Genomic DNA, 18,803 nt, shown 5'->3' with positions numbered 1-18,803 from the left:
ACAAACAAACAAAAGCACGAATTTATGTCCTGTACTGTATGATAAGGTAGTGAATTGTGTGACATCAGTTTTCAAAATAATAATAATAAACGCATTTTAACAGCATGTAATAATCAAACTTCCATTCCAGCCATTTGGTTTGTAATGCTAACGGGTGCTACTCTTTATACGAGCTAACAGGGAATATTAAAGTTAGCTAACAGTTTGTTTTTTTCAGCTTTTAATCATTTGTTTGTTTGTTTTTTAAAGATCTTTTTGGGCTTTTTTCACCTTTATTGGATAGGACAGTGTAGAGACAGGAAATGAGCGGGAGAGAGAGAGACGGGGAGGGATCGGGAAATGACCTCGGGTCCCCGGATTTATGATATGGCGCCCACAGTCATTTGGTTTTGATTATTTCTGCTTGAATAAAAATGTATTAGTAGTAAATGCATGGCTACGCATCTAGGTTGATAATATATAAAAAACAAATCGGTCTGTTTAAACTTCCCGTCACTGGGCTGCGTCACTTCCGCCTGGCAACCGCGCGGTGTTTAACAAGGAGACGCTGTTGTTTACTTCAAGACTTAATTTAATGCATCTTTGCAGATATTCCTTATATCTGCACTCTGTTTATGGTATTTCAGTGTAATTTCCTGATTAATAGTAAGCATTTGGTCGTTCATTGTACTGGAACAGTTTAATTATTAAGGGTTGTTTTACAATCAGGGTCCGCAAGCTAAAAATCACATTTAACACTTACTATCTTCAATATCAAAAGGCTTGACTAAATAAACGTGGTTGTTTATTGTAGCCCTGTGATCGCTCTATTTACCATGCAAAAAAAATTTGGTGATAATGTTATTTTTGGTGAATGTATGGCAATATATGTCATATTTAGCAAAATTACTCGTGTCATTTAGAAAAAGTGCTTTTTTGACCACAGGTAGCTCCAAAAGGGATGCACTTAAATCATTTTTTATACCATAAAACACATATTTGGTTCCATATCATTGGAAACATAGTTAAGTTTTAATGTTGAATGCCAGTAAGTTTTCAGACTATTTTGGTCAAATTAGTATGTAATTATGTCAAAAAAAGTCCTCTCAGAGACAGCTAATTTTTCAATATAAAATAACATATCTAAAATGATTATTTTCATCCTAAAATGTGGTCAAGATATTGGGACATAAATATTAGAGACAACTAACACAAAGCTTACAGCCTTATATTTAAAAGCAAGTAGTGGAAGTAGTGGATTCTGAATTGTCCAAAAAAAAGTCCTCTCCAAGAATCACTTCATTTGTTTCTCCCAGCCCTGCTTAAAGCTACACTTAATCTTCTTTATCTTATAGCAGATTACACAGAACTACCATACACACATGTCAAAAAATTACCTGAAATCTGTTCTTTAACTTGTCCTTCACTTAAAAACTGGTACAAGAACCCGTTTAAATCAATTTTAATTTTGGACCCCTGTGACACAAACTTTGTACCCTGATTGTAAAACAACCCTTAACCGTAATGTAAAATCCTGATGGTATAAAGTACATTACGATAACACATTGTGCTGCTTTATCTGTTTTACTTGATCTTTGTTTGTGCTATTTCCTGTTTTTCCAGGTAATAAGAAGCGTGATGGATTTTTCACCAACGCGGCAGCGTATCAGAGAAGGGTAGGTCTTCATATAGAGTCTAGATTAGTGCCACATACACTATGGCCAAAAATTTGTGGACACCTGATCATTACACCCATATGTGCTTTTGAACACACCGTTCCAGATTTATTCCCCTCTTTACTGTTGTTATAACCTCCACTCTTCTGGGAAGGGTTTCCACTAAATTGTGGCTGTGGAGATTTTTGCTCCTTCAGCTACAAGAGTATTTGTGAGGTCAGGCACTAATGGTGGGTGAGGAGACCTGGGGTGCGGTTGGTATTCCAGTTTGTCCTGGTGTTCAGTGGGGTTGAGGTCATGGCTCCGTGCAGGACACTGGAGTTCTTCCACTCCAACTTTGGCAAACCATGTCTTCATGGAGCTTGCTTTGGGCAGCCATGGCCTCAAGGTTAGAGAAGCAGCCTTGTGCTGAAAAGGTTGTTGGTTCGATTCCCTGGACCGGCAGGAAAATCTATGGCTGAAGTCCCCTTCAGCATGGCACCTAATCCCCAACTGCTCCCCAGGCACTAGGTGTGCATGCGCGCGCTCATTGTATGTCACGCTGGATAATGGCATCGGCTAAACGCCTGTAATGTAATGCTTTGTGCACAGGAACATTGTCATGCTGAAACAGGTTTGGGCTTTTTAGTTCCACTGAAGGGAGATGATAGTACACAAAGACATTCTAAACAATTGTGTGTCAAGAGTTTGGGGAAATTCCACTTATGGGTGTTGATGGTCGGGTGTCCACATACTTTTGAGCACAAGTGTTGTGGGGGTTTTTTTTGTTTGTTTGTTTGTTTTTGGGGGGGAGACACAGAACTTCTAATTTTTTTTTCGCTGACATCAGGGACTGAAACTTTAACCAATCAGGATTCCTCACGCTGCTGATATGCTTTGGATTAAATACAAATTTATTAGTGTGAATGAGAAATCTTGTTTCATGGAATTTTTATTGTAAGCTTAATATAGACCCAAACATCAGAGGTTTTAGATCAACATAGCAGCAGCAACATGCCATTAAATTGGTTAAAATACCAGAAGTTTGATTTACATGCATTCACGTTATATGCACATGCACACCACCAGTCACTGCTAGAACTAAGGATGTGAAAAAGCTGGTGGTATTTGGAAAATGGGTGTAAAAATGATTGTCATAATTAGAGTGAATGCACCATAAAATCTCCTGTTTATCCAGTTAAGGGTTGTGGACTTGACTAAAACAGACTAAGACTCAAGCTTTCTTTGTTTGTTAGTTAATTAATGGACTTTCTTTAAAAGTGGCAAAATGATTTTTGTGTTCGTTTACTCAATCATTAAACGAGTTTTCTGCATTCGGTGATTGACAATTACTGTTATGTATTTTATTTGGCCTTATTTTAATGATGCATATCAAGTATTACTTCTCACTTCACAACATAATCTCAAACCTAATTTGTTTTAATTATTTGTTCTACAAATCCAGCTTTACAAAGTTTGCATGAAAAAAAAAATCTGGAATATATAGACCTGGCTGTTAACACCTTTCTTTCATTATTTCATTGAGTGGTTCATTGATTTGATTCTTTGATTGGTTCATTCATTGATTAATTCATTGATTGATTGATTCTTTGATCTTCTGTGAGGATTAGCTGTGAGTCCAAGGATGAGACAGACTCCCCGCTGCCGCCCATCTCTGAGCGCTTAGCTTATCTGAGGCCATCTCGTGAGCTTCTGGAGTTTTACAGACAGAAAGTGGCTCAATTTGATGCAGAACATGATGACCTATTGCAGCTGCTTGAGAAGTATAAGAGCACTACAGAGGACCAGGTAGGCCTTTGCAGTGAGAACAGTGACTAAATATTTGTACACGTTCCTGTGTCTTTGGATTTGCATTTGCGCTCATTTATGACTATGGAATGTTCACAGCATGAACCACAATTTCTTTATATGGTTTTGCACTGGTGTGTTTAAACGTCTGTGTGTTCCTGTAGCACAAGCTGCAGTGGGAAGTGCGTCAGCGGGAAGAGGAGATCGCAGAACTGCAGAAGGCTCTGAGTGATATGCAGGTTTACCTCTTCCAGGAGCGAGAACAGGCTCTTCGGCTGTATGCTGAGAATGACCGCCTTAAGATCAAGTAAGAATTTTGTTTTTACAGTTTTAGGATTGGTGTGATTCTGGAAAGTCATAAATCAAATTTTCTGGGGAAAAAAAGTCCTTGGGGAGGAAAAGTTTTCGTAGATTAGATTCACTTTATTGATCCCACATCGGGGAAATTCACGTGTTACATTAGCAAGAAAATGTCATACAGATAACAAATAAAACTGAAATAAAAATTAGACAAACGAAAGATTAAATACAGAGGGTTATTTGCATTATCTACCGTGAAAAAGTATAGAAATATTGCCTTATTGAGAGGCTCGGAAAAATTGCACACTACAAGTAGACTCTGTGTGTGTGTATACAGACACATACATATATAAGTATGCATAAAAATAGTTTAAGGCCTATATTATTGCACATAATAATTGCATCGATGAGAGATGGCAGAGGTAGTAGTGGTGAAGTAGTGCAAATATAACGACAAACAGGTTATTGGTGCTACATTACAAGTTGTGGGTGTTATACAGTCTGACAGCAGTAAGTATGAATGACCTGCGGTATCTCTCTTTCTTACACCGTGGGTGTAGCAGTCTACAACTAAAAGAGCTGCTTAAAGCCCCCACAGCCTCATGTAGGGGGTGAGAGGGGTTATCCATGATAGATGTCAGCTTGGTTAACAACATCCTCTCACCAACCTCCTCAATGGAGTCCAGAGGACAGTCCAGAGACGGCGAAATATCCATTAGGGTTTGGAATAGTCATGGGATTTTTCATTATCCTCAATATCATCACACTTTTTAAAGTGGCTATGTCGTTTAAAATAAAAAAGTTCAGGAAAAGGTCCTAGGGAATTAATTAAATCCTTTTTTTTTAATAATCCAAATTTTATTTGTAGTGATGGAAAAATGCCTCAGAAAAATAATAGAATATTTTTAGTAAAATGTGTGTGGCAGCTGAGTTTATTATGTAATGAACTTAATTATGTTCACTGAGCACTTTTATTAGGAACACGACTAATACTGCGTAGAGCTTCCCTTTGCTCTCAAAACGGCCTTGGTTCTTTGTGGTATGGATTCCTCAAGATGTTGGAAACATTCCTTTGAGATTCTGGTCCATGTCGACATTACTGCATCACACAGTTCCTGCAAGTTTTTCAGGTGCACTTCCATACTGAGAATTTCCTGTTCTACCACATCCCAAAGATGTTCTATTGGATTCAGATCCGGTGACTGGGAAGGCCACTGAAGAACACTGAACTCATTGTCATGTTCATGAAACCAGTTTGAGGTGACTTTTACTTTGTGACATGGTGCATTTATCATGCTGGAAGTAGCCATCAGAAGATGGAAAATTGTGGCTATGAAGGGATGCACATGGTCCCCAACAAAAAGTCTGTGGCATTCAGGTGATTTGGTATTAACATGCCCAAAGTGTGTTAAGAAAACATCCTTAAGCTTCCACCTGCCTGGACTGTTAACACAAGGCAGGTTGGGTCCATGAATTTTTATTCTGTTGAAGCCAAATTCTGACTCTCCCATCTGTGTGCCTCAGCAAAAACTGCGATTCACCAGACCAGACATTACCTAAAGCTGTTGGCTCATATCTTCATGACTTCATCACTGCACCACTGTCCCATGGTTGTCTGATTAGACAACTGCAAGCGTTGAAAATGCCCTAACAAAAGTGATGCGTATGTTTCTTTAAGACCTACAATGTTCAGTATTGCTTTAGGTGATTGGTTAGATGTGTGTTCTGTTGACCGATCAGTACCCTAGAGGGATAATTTGGAGTGGTATTCTGTGAAGGATGGCTATAAGAAGTGGAAGCAGGGAGGGAAGGTATAATTGAGCGCTGCACAGTACACGTACACAAATTTTGGAAACCACCAACAGAAGAAGGTTCAGAACTGGTTAGAAGATAACTTCAGAAGAACGACCCAGTATTATTGGATTTGTCAACATGAAAACAAATAACCACACTCCATCAATGACGAAAGGAGATTAAAGGTTGCAAACAAACTTCTACCGTCTCCTTTATCCTTGACTGGATGCCCATGGTGGCTGTAGTTCTGTATTAAAGAACTTTGAGTGCAAACCTTTAGAATAGCAAGAATATTAGGAACACCTGTACCTACTCGGGGGGTTTCCATTTCTAAGTGAAGAGAAATATTATTTTATTGTCATAAAATGTAAAGGTCAAATTAGTAACAAAATACTAACATTACAAAGTATAAATATGCAGGACCCAGTAAAATTAATGTAGCTGAGTTCTCATCTCATCTCATCTCATTATCTCTAGCCGCTTTATCCTTCTACAGGGTCGCAGGCAAGCTGGAGCCTATCCCAGCTGACTACGGGCGAAAGGCGGGGTACACCCTGGACAAGTCGCCAGGTCATCACAGGGCTGACACATAGACACAGACAACCATTCACACTCACATTCACACCTACGGTCAATTTAGAGTCACCAGTTAACCTAACCTGCATGTCTTTGGACTGTGGGGGAAACCGGAGCACCCGGAGGAAACCCACGCGGACACGGGGAGAACATGCAAACTCCACACAGAAAGGCCCTCGCCGGCCACGGGGCTCGAACCCAGGACCTTCTTGCTGTGAGGCGACAGCGCTAACCACTACACCACCGTGCCGCCCTGTAGCTGAGTTGTACTGACTAATTTTCAGTAAAAAGCTTTAGTGACATTAAGCCCAACCTCTCCCCCCCCCCCCCCCCCCGTAATGTTGCCAAATTGAAAAGCTGTAGTAATCAGGTTTACTGCTATTGCTATCTAGAGAGCTTGAAGACCGGAAGAAGATTCAGCACCTTTTAGTGCTGGTGGGCCCAGATGCAGGCGAGATCACTTATTTTCACAGAGAGCCTCCACACAAGGTTAGAAACGTTATTTCTGTTGATAATGTCATTTGTTTCAGATGCATAAAAGTAACCATCAGCTTCCTATGCAACTTTTCATTAGGTCACTATTCCACAAAAGAAAGTCCAACCCAGAACCCAGCAGACAAAACCAAGGCACGGCTCATCAAAAGGTCGTGGTGGTGTTTTATGAATTTTATGTGTTTGAGCTGAATTTGGTCTCCGTTCACCATTTGAATTTTTCTCCTGTAGAAGGGGGTAAGAGACCGTCAAAAAGTGGAGGAGATGACACAAACTCTGAGCAGTACAAGAAAGATAACCAGACACTTTTACTACAGGTGTGTTTTTATTAAAGGGTGAAGAACCACTACCATGCCGTTTCTGCAGAATATGTCTGACAGTCAAGCATATTTTACTTTGTTGTCCTGGTCTGAACACCACAAGGGAACAATTTTATTCTCAAAGTACTTTGGATGATGTTTTTAACAAGGTGTCACCACAAAGTTTTAAAATTATCACGTGTATCTGAAGTATCTCATTTAGTTATTTGTTTATTGATTCACTTTTTATTTGTTTTTAATTATTAATGAAGAAATTATAGTACCTTTTTTTTTAAGGTATCTCCCATAACCCAGTACGGAAAGTATGAACCAGAACGGGACTGTACATTACAATAACATTTACGTTTTCTAAATATTCAGGGGTTTCATACTTAACATCTTGTACTCACACGTATCACTGTCTTGTCTTCTTTGATTATCCGGTATTTATTATATCCCGACACATTGTATTAACGTTATATTCACGATGTTTTCAATCGAAATTTATCTAAAAGCCCAGAACTCCAATTACGGAATATACCTCGGCATGACGTCACAAAGAAATCCCGTATGGCAGAACGAGTGCCATCCTGTTGGGATGGGTTCTCACTGGATAGTTGTCTCCACTTTTAACTGTCATGATTTTGATACGTTATAATAAGTTCAATTTATATAGCGCTTTTCACAAACCCAAGGATGCTTTACACAGGAGTTACCAAAAAAAACAAAAAAGGCACACTAGGAAGAGTAGCGTGAGGTAAAGAGAAGTTTTCAAGTTAGCTTTGAAGGACGAGAGAGTGGAACAGTGACGAAGCGATTGTAGTAACGAGTTCCAAAGTTTAGGAGCAGCAACACTGAATGATCTGCCACCCATAGATGCCAGTTTAAAACATGGGACAGGCAAAAGTCCACAGACCGAAGATCTGAGGGAGCGGGAGGGACAGTACAAATTAATTAGCTCACAGAGATAGGAAGGGGCGAGACCATGAAGAGCTTTATAGGTTAAAAGCAAGATTTTGTATTTTATCCGAGAGAGAACTGGCAACCAATGCAGTTGCTGTAAAACAGGAGTGATGTGAGCAGTGCGCTTGATGAGTGTGAGGACTCTAGCTGCTGAGTTTTGGATGTACTGCAGGCGATTGAGCAATGTGGCAGGGAGACCATAAAAGAGAGAATTGCAGTAGTCAAGACGAGAAAAAAAACGCACTGACCAACATTTTGGCATCCGTTTCAAAGAGAAAAGGGTGGAGACGTGCAATATTGTGGAGGTGAAGGAAAGCATTCTTAGTAATGAGTTTAAGATGGGGTTCAAATGTAAGGGTGGAGTCAAAGAGAACGCCAAGGTTTTTTAGAACTTGGGAAGGACTAATAGACACACCATCAACATCAATAATAAAACTGGAGAAGTTCAGAACCTGTCTTTTGGTACCTACTAATAGAACCTCCTTTTTGCTGGCATTAAGTTTAAGGCAGTTCTTATGCAGCCATTGCTTAAGGTCAGTGATGCAAGTCCTTAGGAGCTGAACAGAGGCTATGGAAGGGGTGATAGTGATGTAGATTTGAATGTCATCAGCATAACAATGAAAATTAAGGCCATGGTTACGAATAATCTGGCCTATAGGAGAAACGTATAATATAAAAAGAAGGGGACCAAGGACAGAACCCTGAGGCACACCTTGAGCAACAGTAGCAGTGGATGATTTATGAACACCAATAGAAATAAACTGTTGCCTGTTTGCTAGATATGACTGAAACCAGGATAAAGCTAAGCCAGTAATACCAAAAGAAGACAGTCTGGAAATGAATATCTCATGATGTACAGTGTCAAAGGCAGCTGTGAGGTCCAAGAGAACAAGGATATTGAGATGACCAGCATCAGGTGAGAGCAGGAGGTCATTAACAACTCTTAAGAGAGCAGATTCAGTGCTGTGCAGATTGCAGAAGCCTGACTGAAAGGGTTCATAGAGATCATTACGAGCAAGGAAAGTATGAAGCTGAGAGGCTACAACTCTCTCCGTTACTTTAGCTAGGAAAGGGAGATTTGAAATGGGTCTGTAATTGGACCGTGAAAAAGAATCTAGACCAGGCTTCTTTAGTATTGGTGTAACAGAAGCAATTTTGAGGGAGATGGGAACAGTGCCTAAAGCAAAACAATATAAGGGGAGATAGCAGATACACAGGATTTAAGAAGTGCAGTGGGTGCAGGGTCCAACAGACATAAGGAGGAGGAGGACTTGGTCGTAATTTCCGATACTTTAGAAGAATCAACAGGAGAGAAAGCAGAGAGACAGCAGTCAGCTTTATGAGAAAGCGCTACTTGCGAAAGAGAAGAATGAATTTCAGAATAAAAGTGTTGGACAGTGGAGGAGGCAACTATCTCAGGTTAACATGTTTAAGAAGTGTGGCTCGGTTTGCAAGACCAGTGTCATCAATGTCACAGAAATTTGTAGATGTTCAATCCCAACCTGATACTAATTCCTGTGGTGTATTTGCCATAGCAAACTGTCAGTATTTTACATGGCATTGACCCATGTACTGTCTAGTATGATTTTATGGGTCATGAGAGAGCACTTACACACTTGTATGCGAAACAAACTCTTTACCATGTTCCCATATAAAATTGAGAAAACTGATCGATATAGGGGCGGCACGGTGGTGTAGTGGTTAGCGCTGTCGCCTCACAGCAAGAAGGTCCTGGGTTCGAGCCCCGGGGCCGGCGAGGGCCTTTCTGTGTGGAGTTTGCATGTTCTCCCCGTGTCCGCGTGGGTTTCCTCCGGGTGCTCCGGTTTCCCCCACAGTCCAAAGACATGCAGGTTAGGTTAACTGGTGACTCTAAATTGACCGTAGGTGTGAATGTGAGTGTGAATGGTTGTCTGTGTCTAGCCCTGTGATGACCTGGCGACTTGTCCAGGGTGTACCCCGCCTTTCGCCCATAGTCAGCTGGGATAGGCTCCAGCTTGCCTGCGACCCTGTAGAAGGATAAAGCGGCTAGAGATAATGAGATGAGATGAGATGATCGATATAGAACCATTCATGTAGAAAGGCTTTACTGTAGTTGTAAGTTACCAGAAGATTCAGATTTGTATTTTTTGTGCAATTAATGTAAAATGTGGTTTCACACTGATTGTGAAAACGTGGGTCATAAAACAGAAGCGCAGATCAAAAAAGAACTTGAAATGTATACAATGTCAGCTGAAGAAACGAAAAGGTAGAGGTAGGGGAAGAGGCAAGAAATTGTAAAATAGACAATTTATTGTTTTGACAATAAAACAAAACAATAGATTTTGTTTTTCTTCTAACTTTATTTATCATACGGGACGGGTTCATCTATAAAGGTGGGATGACTAATGTAAGTACCGATTAATAAAATGGTGGACGTGACAGATGTCTCTGTGAAACTGAAACAAAAAAGGTAAGATTATACATTATGTAAGTAAATGTCACAAAAATGGTATTGCAGGAGGGAACACTTGTTATACATGAGACGGAACAGCATATTAAAACCCATATTAAATATAAGAAAATGCGTGACCCCACATTAAAATACATGACTGTACTGTTCCGTACCGGGTTATGGGAGATGTGCCTTTTTTAGAAATGATCTTGCAATGAAATAGCCTTCGGTGCTGACGTGGCTTTAAAAAAAAATCACTACGACACTTTACAACCCCAATTCCAAAAAAGTTGGGACAAAGTACAAATTGTAAATAAAAATGGAATCCAATGATGTGGAAGTTTCAAAATTCCATATTTTATTCAGAATAGAACATAGATGACATATCAAATGTTTAAACTGAGAAAATGTATCATTTAAAGAGAAAAATTAGGTGATTTTAAATTTCATGACAACAACACATCTCAAAAAAGTTGGGACAAGGCCATGTTTCCCACTGTGAGACATCCCCTTTTCTCTTTACAACAGTCTGTAAACGTCTGGGGACTGAGGAGACAAGCTGCTCAAGTTTAGGGAGAGGAATGTTAACCCATTCTTGTCTAATGTAGGATTCTAGTTGCTCAACTGTCTTAGGTCTTTTTTGTCGTATCTTCCGTTTTATGATGCGCCAAATGTTTTGTATGGGTGAAAGATCTGGACTGCAGGCTGGCCAGTTCAGTACCCGGACCCTTCTTCTACACAGCCATGATGCTGTAATTGATGCAGTATGTGGTTTGGCATTGTCATGTTGGAAAATGCAAGGTCTTCCCTGAAAGAGACGTCGTCTGGATGGGAGCATATGTTGCTCTAGAACCTGGATATACCTTTCAGCATTGATGGTGTCTTTCCAGATGTGTAAGCTGCCCATGCCACCCGCACTAATGCAACCCCATACCATCAGAGATGCAGGCTTCTGAACTGAGCGCTGATAACAACTTGGGTCGTCCTTCTCCTCTTTAGTCCGAATGACACGGCGTCCCTGATTTCCATAAAGAACTTCAAATTTTGATTCGTCTGACCACAGAACAGTTTTCCACTTTGCCACAGTCCATTTTAAATGAGCCTTGGCCCAGAGAAGACGTCTGCACTTCTGGATCATGTTTAGATACGGCTTCTTCTTTGAACTAATAGAGTTTTAGCTGGCAACGGTGGATGGCACGGTGAATTGTGTTCACAGATAATGTTCTCTGGAAATATTCCTGAGCCCATTTTGTGATTTCCAATACAGAAGCATGCCTGTATGTGATGCAGTGCTGTCTAAGGGCCCGAAGATCACGGGCACCCAGTATGGTTTTCCGGCCTTGACCCTTATGCACAGAGATTCTTCCAGATTCTCTGAATCTTTTGATGATATTATGCACTGTAGATGATGATATGTTCAAACTCTTTGCAATTTTACACTGTCGAACTCCTTTCTGATATTGCTCCACTATTTGTCGGCGCAGAATTAGGGGGATTGGTGATCCTCTTCCCATCTTTACTTCTGAGAGCCGCTGCCACTCCAAGATGCTCTTTTTATACCCAGTCATGTTAATGACCTATTGCCAATTGACCTAATGAGTTGCAATTTGGTCCTCCAGCTGTTCCTTTTTTGTACCTTTAACTTTTCCAGCCTTTTATTGCCCCTGTCCCAACTTTTTTGAGATGCGTTGCTGTCATGAAATTTCAAAATGTCTCACTTTCGACATTTGATATGTTGTCTGTTCTATTGTGAATACAATATCATTCTCATCTCATTATCTCTAGCTGCTTTATCCTGTTCTACAGGGTCGCAGGCAAGCTGGAGCCTATCCCAACTGACTACGGGCGAAAGGCAGGGTACACCCTGGACAAGTCGCCAGGTCATCACAGGGCTGACACAGAGACACAGACAACCATTCACACTCACATTCACACCTACGGTCAATTTAGAGTCACCAGTTAACCTAACCTGCATGTCTTTGGACTGTGGGGGAAACCGGAGCACCCGGAGGAAACCCACGCGGACACAGGGAGAACATGCAAACTCCGCACAGAAAGGCCCTCACCGGCCACGGGGCTCGGACCCGGACCTTCTTGCTGTGAGGTGACAGCGCTAACCACTACACCACCGTGCCGCCCGAATACAATATCAGTTTTTGAGATTTGTAAATTATTGCATTCCGTTTTTATTTACAATTTGTACTTTGTCCCAATTTTTTTTGGAATCGGGGTTGTACTACAGGTACGTATCAGAACCTTTTAAAATCTAGTTTAAGAATGGTCTTGAAAAATGTATTAGCATGCATGAATTTGTGCTTCAAGGGACTTGTCTGAATTCAGCCCAATGTCTCCCTCACTGCTGTCAATTTAGTGTTCTATAAAGAGCAGTGTAATAAACCAGTGAAGTGAGGGACGGAGTTAGTGAGTTCAAACACAGTATAAGCTTCTTGATGACAAATATTGCTATGATTGGTCTTGTGAGGTGGAGGCACTGCAGGCACAGCTAGAAGAGCAGACGCGCCTGGCTAAAGAGCAGCTGGAGTCCTTACTGGAGGACAGACGAATTCACATAGAGGAGGGACAGGTCCAGCGTCAGAGAGACCAGGAGAGAATCGCTGCATTAACGGAGAAGTAGTTCCATCCTTCTAAGAAATCCCCATTTAGTTTCTAATGATCTAGAGCTTTAGTGAAAATTGTGTACATGCTTTTTCTCAATCCAATTTTGCTCATCTCTTCAGACTCCAGCGCACACAGAACTTGCTCTATGAGAGCACCAGAGACTTTCTGCAGCTGAAGTTTGAAAGTCGAGCCCATGAGAAGAGCTGGATGGTGGAGAAGGACAGACTTCTGAGAGAGATGGACTCGTGTCAGGAGAGGTTGAGGGAGAGGCACAGCTTCCAAGAGCAGCCAGGAGCCTTCACAAGCCCATTACATTTCACCCAACCAACTCCAGAGAGCAGCCAGATGCATCGTGACCAGATCAGAGTAAGAGCAGAGAAACTGCATTCTAAAACTAGTTTAACATGCTAATGTCAACTTTCAATTTATTCTGGGAGGAAACCATGTTACCATCTTAAGGAAGTTTGATAGATGAAGCATTGAAGAGTTCAGGAGCAGAACCTTCCTTCTAATACACTGCAATAATGCAATTTTCAATTTATTGTCAAACAGGATTGGTGAATGTAGAAAATGTATAAAAGGCAGTGAACTATTGAATATTTTAAATAATAATATGCTGTCTTTCAGTTAATTTTTATACTCTATTTTGATGGCTAATCACAATAGCTTGTGGCCGAGCAAGTTCGACAGAAAGCTGATGTAACTGTACATGGCGGAGGCTCTGAAACTCACTTGACTGAATCAGCTGGTCTTATTGTTTTAAAAAAAAAAACTGAACAATCTACTTCATCTAAAATGACCACTTGTGTAACATGGATCATAAATATCAAAACAGTATATTGAAGTGATTTTCTGACCTTTTCTGGTTCAGTCATCCACTTAATCGTGGAAGTCTGTCATTTCCATGACTGATCCAACAAAAATACACTACCGTTCAAAAATTTGGGGTCACTTTGAAATGTCCTTATTTTTGAAAGAAAAGCACTGTTCTTTTCAATGAAGATCACTTTAAACTAATCAGAAATCCACTCTATACATTGCTAATGTGGTAAATGACTATTCTAGCTGCTGGTTTTTGGTGCAATATCTCCATAGGTGTATAGAGGCCCATTTCCAGCAACTCTCACTCCAGTGTTCTAATGGTACAATGTGTTTGCTCATTGCCTCAGAAGGCTAATGGATGATTAGAAAACCCTTGTACAATCATGTTAGCGCAGCTGAAAACAGTTGAGCTCTTTAGAGAAGCTATAAAACTGACCTTCCTTTGAGCAGATTGAGTTTCTGGAGCATCACATTTGTGGGGTCGATTAAATGCTCAAAATGGCCAGAAAAATGGCTTGACTATATTTTCTATTCATTTTACAACTTATGGTGGGAAATAAAAGTGTGACTTTTCATGGAAAACACAACATTGTCTGGGTGACCCCAAACTTTTGAACGGTAGTGTACTTGAACTAGATCTTTGAAAACAAACATCATTATTGTCAGTGAGGAACTTGCGTACAAGTTGCTCTGTTTCTTCCTTAGGTGCTACAAGAGGAGTTGAAGCAAGCCCATAAACTAGCAGACATGTACAGAGAGCAGTGTGTCAGTCTGGAGACTGATCTGGCGCAGATCCGAGAGGAGGGAGACGTAGGCAGAGAGATCTTCAAGGCAAGTAGACAAACGTAAAGGCGCTTAATGTTTTTAAATTAAATTCGAAGTGATCTAGATGCGATGTGTCTGTGCAGGAGCGCTCAGACAAGATGGCCAAGCGTCTCCACTTAATGACTCAGCGTTATGAAGCTCTGGAAAAGAGGAGATCCATGGAGGTGGAAGGCTTTAAGACTGACATCAAACAGCTGCGACAGAAACTCAAAGATGTGGAGAAGCAACTCTTTAAGGTAATTGGCCAACACAATCCTCAAACTATCCATTTTCTGTATCATTTATCCGTCAGGGTCACGGGGAAGCTGGAGCCGATCTCTGTTGACTTCAGGTGAGAGGCGGGGTACATCCTGAGCAGGTCGCTTACCTACTGCAGGGCCAACACAGACCGACAGACAGACAGACAACCATTTACGCTTGCACCTATGGGCAATTTGGGGGGGGGTTAACTTTGTACATGTAAATCATGATACAATCCATTCGTTTTTCAGGTGACCCTTAACGTGGGGCCGGATCAGGACTTGGCCATTCTACATGAAGTTCGACAGTCAAACGCCCGCACCAAGAAAATCCAGGATGAATTAAAAAGCCTAAAAGCAAAGATATATGGACTGGAGAATGAACTGAGATTCAGCTGAATTTTAAAATCTTGCTCTTTTTGAGCCTTTGCAGTGCAGCCAATATAAAATTTCACCAAGAAAGTCCCACTAGGGGTGAGTTAATCGGTTATATTGATCAGCTGACTGATTTATGATGGACTGGTTCATTATTCAATATCATTGCGTAACATTTGACACAAACTATAGTGATGCAGAAGAAAGGATTTGTGGAGTCCTTTCCATGTGCAAATTCTACCAGCATTAGCAATAATGGTGCATTGTGGATTTTTCAGATACAAGTCATTTTTGGTAACTTATTTTTAAGTGAATTAATAAATGGAATGGCTTTGCAGGTATTTGGCCTTTTATTTATTTATTGGCTGAAAAGCAAATAAATAACTCAATTTACAGATCAATTAATTAATTGAAGTCACTAACACACACACACACTTTGGGGGGAGGGGATTAAACCATCTCATTTAATGTTTCTGTTCTTTAAACATGGAAATACTGAAATGCTTTGGGGGTTTTTTTTGGAGGGGGGGAGACACCACACTGAACCACTGTACCGTATAATACTACATGACGCAGTGTTACAATGAAGGAGTCACTAGGTAGTTTGTGGTCTAGTTTCATTTCAAAATAACGTGTAAAAAAAAAAATTTATCCTCAGAAATTAAAACTAAAGTTAACCACTGTATTGCACAAGAGCACAGACTGTACTATCATGAGTAATTGGCAATAATATTCATGGTACGAAATCAAATGCTTCCAGAAATGGCATATACAAGTACAAACTCATCATTGTACATTCAAAATACCTTAAGCTGTAACAGGCATAAAAATGTAGCAGCACTCTGTGTACCCATTTGTTATAGAACCACTGTAGCTTTTACTGCCACTTAATTGTTTTTAAAAGTTTTATTCGTTCTCCTGAGTAGCTGAGGTACAAAGTGCATTGTCGATGCATTATAGATAAAAATAGTAATACAAATAAAACATTAGTACTTCGGCTTTGGCCTTTTTTGATAGTGTAGTAGCATTATGTAGAATTTTTCCTGAAGGCTTCATACATGTCTACCTGTATGAAGTGAATTCTCTCGGTCACAAGGCTTATTTGTAAGCCTTTATCCATTATGTTTGCGCAGAGGCAGTTCTTGCACGGAGTGACACTAGTACCGCTGTTGTTGCTAATACTTCAATGAGGATTCACAACAGACAGAACCACCAGGAGAAATTGTACATGAAGGCTGTAAAGTGCATTTTTACAGCACTAGACCAATAACTTTAACCGTAAAGATTAGGTGGTAACAATGGGTTTCTCTCCACACACAATTCACCTTTTACTTAAATATAACAAATTCTGTCACCTTAATTTGCTTGTGCTAAGGAATCTGTCCCACTGGCCTATTTTAGTGTTGAAACACTTCAGATCATGTAGTTTTTTTTGAGAACCTCCAGGTACTGTTGGGTGGCTCGACTCAGTGGGTCCTGCTGCTCCACATTCAGATTCGAGTTGAGATTCTTCTGGGAGCCACAAGCAGAACCCACTGGAGACATCCGGGTAGAGGCACCCTCCAGCTCACTTGTACCTGAATGAAAGAAGCCAAAATTAGAGTTTGGCTATGTCTGAAATCACTCATTCTCTACTCACTATCTAGGGAATTACTATATAGAGGACTATATAGTGAGCTCATTGATGATAGATAAAACAAAGCTTTCGGACACTAGTCTGTCGCACTGTTATTTACATTACTGTCGCACAATTCAAACGTGCCAGATCAGTCGGCTGGTGGGTTTTCAAAATAAATACATGCATGTGTTTTTGTGATAAATCCATATTATACTGGGCGTATTTCCCACATTAATAAATACAAAGTGCTTTGTGTCTGCTGCATCTTTCAGTTCTTTTAAATCAAGGCTGAATACTTTCTTCTTTACCGCTGCATTTTATTAAATCAAATTTGAGGCTTTTGATTAATTCCGGCAGCACGGTGGTGTAGTGGTTAGCGCTGTCGCCTCACAGTAAGAAGGTCCGGGTTCGAGCCCCGTGGCCGGCGAGGGCCTTTCTGTGTGGAGTTTGCATGTTCTCCCCGTGTCCGCGTGGGTTTCCTCCGGGTGCTCCGGTTTCCCCCACAGTCCAAAGACATGCAGGTTAGGTTAACTGGTGGCTCTAAATTGAGCGTAGGTGTGAATGTGAGTGTGAATGGTTGTCTGTGTCTATGTGTCAGCCCTGTGATGACCTGGCGACTTGTCCAGGGTGTACCCCGCCTTTCGCCCGTAGTCAGCTGGGATAGGCTCCAGCTTGCCTGCGACCCTGTAGAACAGGATAAAGCGGCGAGAGATGAATGAATGATTAATTCCTCGCTCTGCACTGTAACTTATTCTTGTATTTTATCTGTCTTATTCTATTTTAGATTATTTTCTATTCTTTGTTTTTAATTGTATTTGAACGTCCGTTTGTTTCTTCCTCCGTCCATTCACCTCAACCACTTTTTTCTTTCTTTTTCTTCCCCTCTCCCCCTCTTAGTGTGACTGCAATGCATGATGGTGTGTGTATATTGCTTATTAGTGACCAGCGGTTGTACACTACTTTTCACGATGCATTGTGGGATACTTCGAGTCCACTATCGAGGGTGTAATAATTCTCACTATACGTTCAGACAGCACTACGAAATGGCAAACTCACTATATAGTCCACTGTATAGTGAGTAGTGAGTGATTTTGGACACAGGGTTTGTCTTCAAAAACCGATTTGAGTTTGTATTTACAAAAAACCCACCACACAACCTATAGTCATAACTGAATTATGATGTGATTGTGAAGGTGGATATTGCTCTTCTCTGTACATAAACAGAGGCACTCACCATAGTCCAGCTCCTTTGATATGTTTTTCTCCAGTTCAGACTGCATCTACATAAAGCAGGTGGATAAAATAGATTAGTGTGTGTACTCATTTATTCACTACTTTTATTTTGCAGACCTCATAATACTGGATGAAAATTTGGTTGCTGCTATAAGCTGTGATTAATGTCAGAACAAATTTTTCACACATTATTATTATTATTATCATCATCTATGAAGGGTCCAATGATATCCTGTGCTCAGTGTTGTTTAAAGCTTTGATTCAAATAAGATTTATTATAAACTCTGAAATAAAGGTTCAAGCACATTACTATGAAATGAATGAATGCCTGTAATGGAAACATTTTGATGTTAAAATCCATAAGTTCTCAATACCAAAGTTGGGGGAAAAAAAAACAAACAAAACACAACAACTTCGTCAAGCTTAACAGCTAAAGCTAATTTGAAAGCAATGCTATGCTGCCATGCTTTTTGCAGCAGTGAATTACACCCAATTACACACCTGCTTATGAATCAGGCTGAAGAGAGGAGAGGTGAGAGACAGACTTTTGAGCTAGGAGCTGAAGAAGTAAGAAACAGAAGAGGTTATGCGTGCATACACTATAGGAAACCCAAAAAAGAGGGAGTGACAAATAGAAAAGGGAGGAAAAGTGGAAGAGCAGTGTTTAGTTGCTGATGTAGAAAGGAGTGGAAAGCTTTCCTTGCTGCAGAGTGAAAATGGCTGATATTTGGTAACTGCCTAAGGAAGGACTTGCTAATTCCTTCCTTACAAATC

The 18,803-nt window shown here is 40.5% G+C and overlaps 2 protein-coding genes across 14 annotated transcripts in view; one reads left to right on the top strand and one right to left on the bottom strand.

The window, feature by feature from the left end:
• The first annotated feature begins 7 nt into the window (after positions 1-7).
• On the top strand, positions 8-15,515 carry ccdc77 (coiled-coil domain containing 77). 6 transcript variants are annotated; one of them, XM_060914700.1, is made up of 12 exons: positions 8-46; positions 1,603-1,655; positions 3,266-3,443; positions 3,608-3,750; positions 6,506-6,602; positions 6,688-6,757; positions 6,837-6,922; positions 12,781-12,929; positions 13,037-13,283; positions 14,445-14,570; positions 14,648-14,800; positions 15,056-15,515. In XM_060914700.1, the coding sequence occupies exons 2-12, from the start codon at positions 1,618-1,620 to the stop codon at positions 15,200-15,202; spliced, it is 1,434 nt and encodes a 477-aa protein (XP_060770683.1). In that variant the 5' UTR covers positions 8-46; positions 1,603-1,617; the 3' UTR covers positions 15,203-15,515. The 6 variants fall into 6 exon arrangements, with proteins under 6 accessions (XP_060770683.1, XP_060770681.1, XP_060770679.1 ...); XM_060914698.1 differs by having other exon boundaries at positions 3,260-3,443; XM_060914696.1 differs by lacking the exon at positions 8-46 and adding an exon at positions 322-617.
• The window catches only part of si:ch211-272n13.3 (ankyrin repeat domain-containing protein 26), a 95,406-nt gene continuing 92,097 nt past the window's right edge, over positions 15,495-18,803 (bottom strand). For 7 of the 8 annotated variants that reach the window (XM_060914686.1, XM_060914691.1, XM_060914687.1 and 4 more), the window contains 2 exons: positions 18,031-18,076; positions 15,495-16,755 (listed from right to left, as the gene is read on the bottom strand). In XM_060914686.1, coding sequence (XP_060770669.1) covers positions 16,592-16,755; positions 18,031-18,076 — 210 coding nt within the window. In that variant the 3' untranslated portion in view covers positions 15,495-16,591. The remainder of the gene's footprint in view (positions 16,756-18,030; positions 18,077-18,803) is intronic. The other variant, XM_060914693.1, reaches the window with a different exon arrangement.

This window comes from Neoarius graeffei, chromosome 2, assembly GCF_027579695.1.
Source record: "Neoarius graeffei isolate fNeoGra1 chromosome 2, fNeoGra1.pri, whole genome shotgun sequence".
Classification (NCBI taxonomy): domain Eukaryota; kingdom Metazoa; phylum Chordata; class Actinopteri; order Siluriformes; family Ariidae; genus Neoarius; species Neoarius graeffei.
The sequence above is the reverse complement of the archived record's forward strand: the minus strand, read 5'-3'. Positions and strand labels throughout refer to the sequence as shown.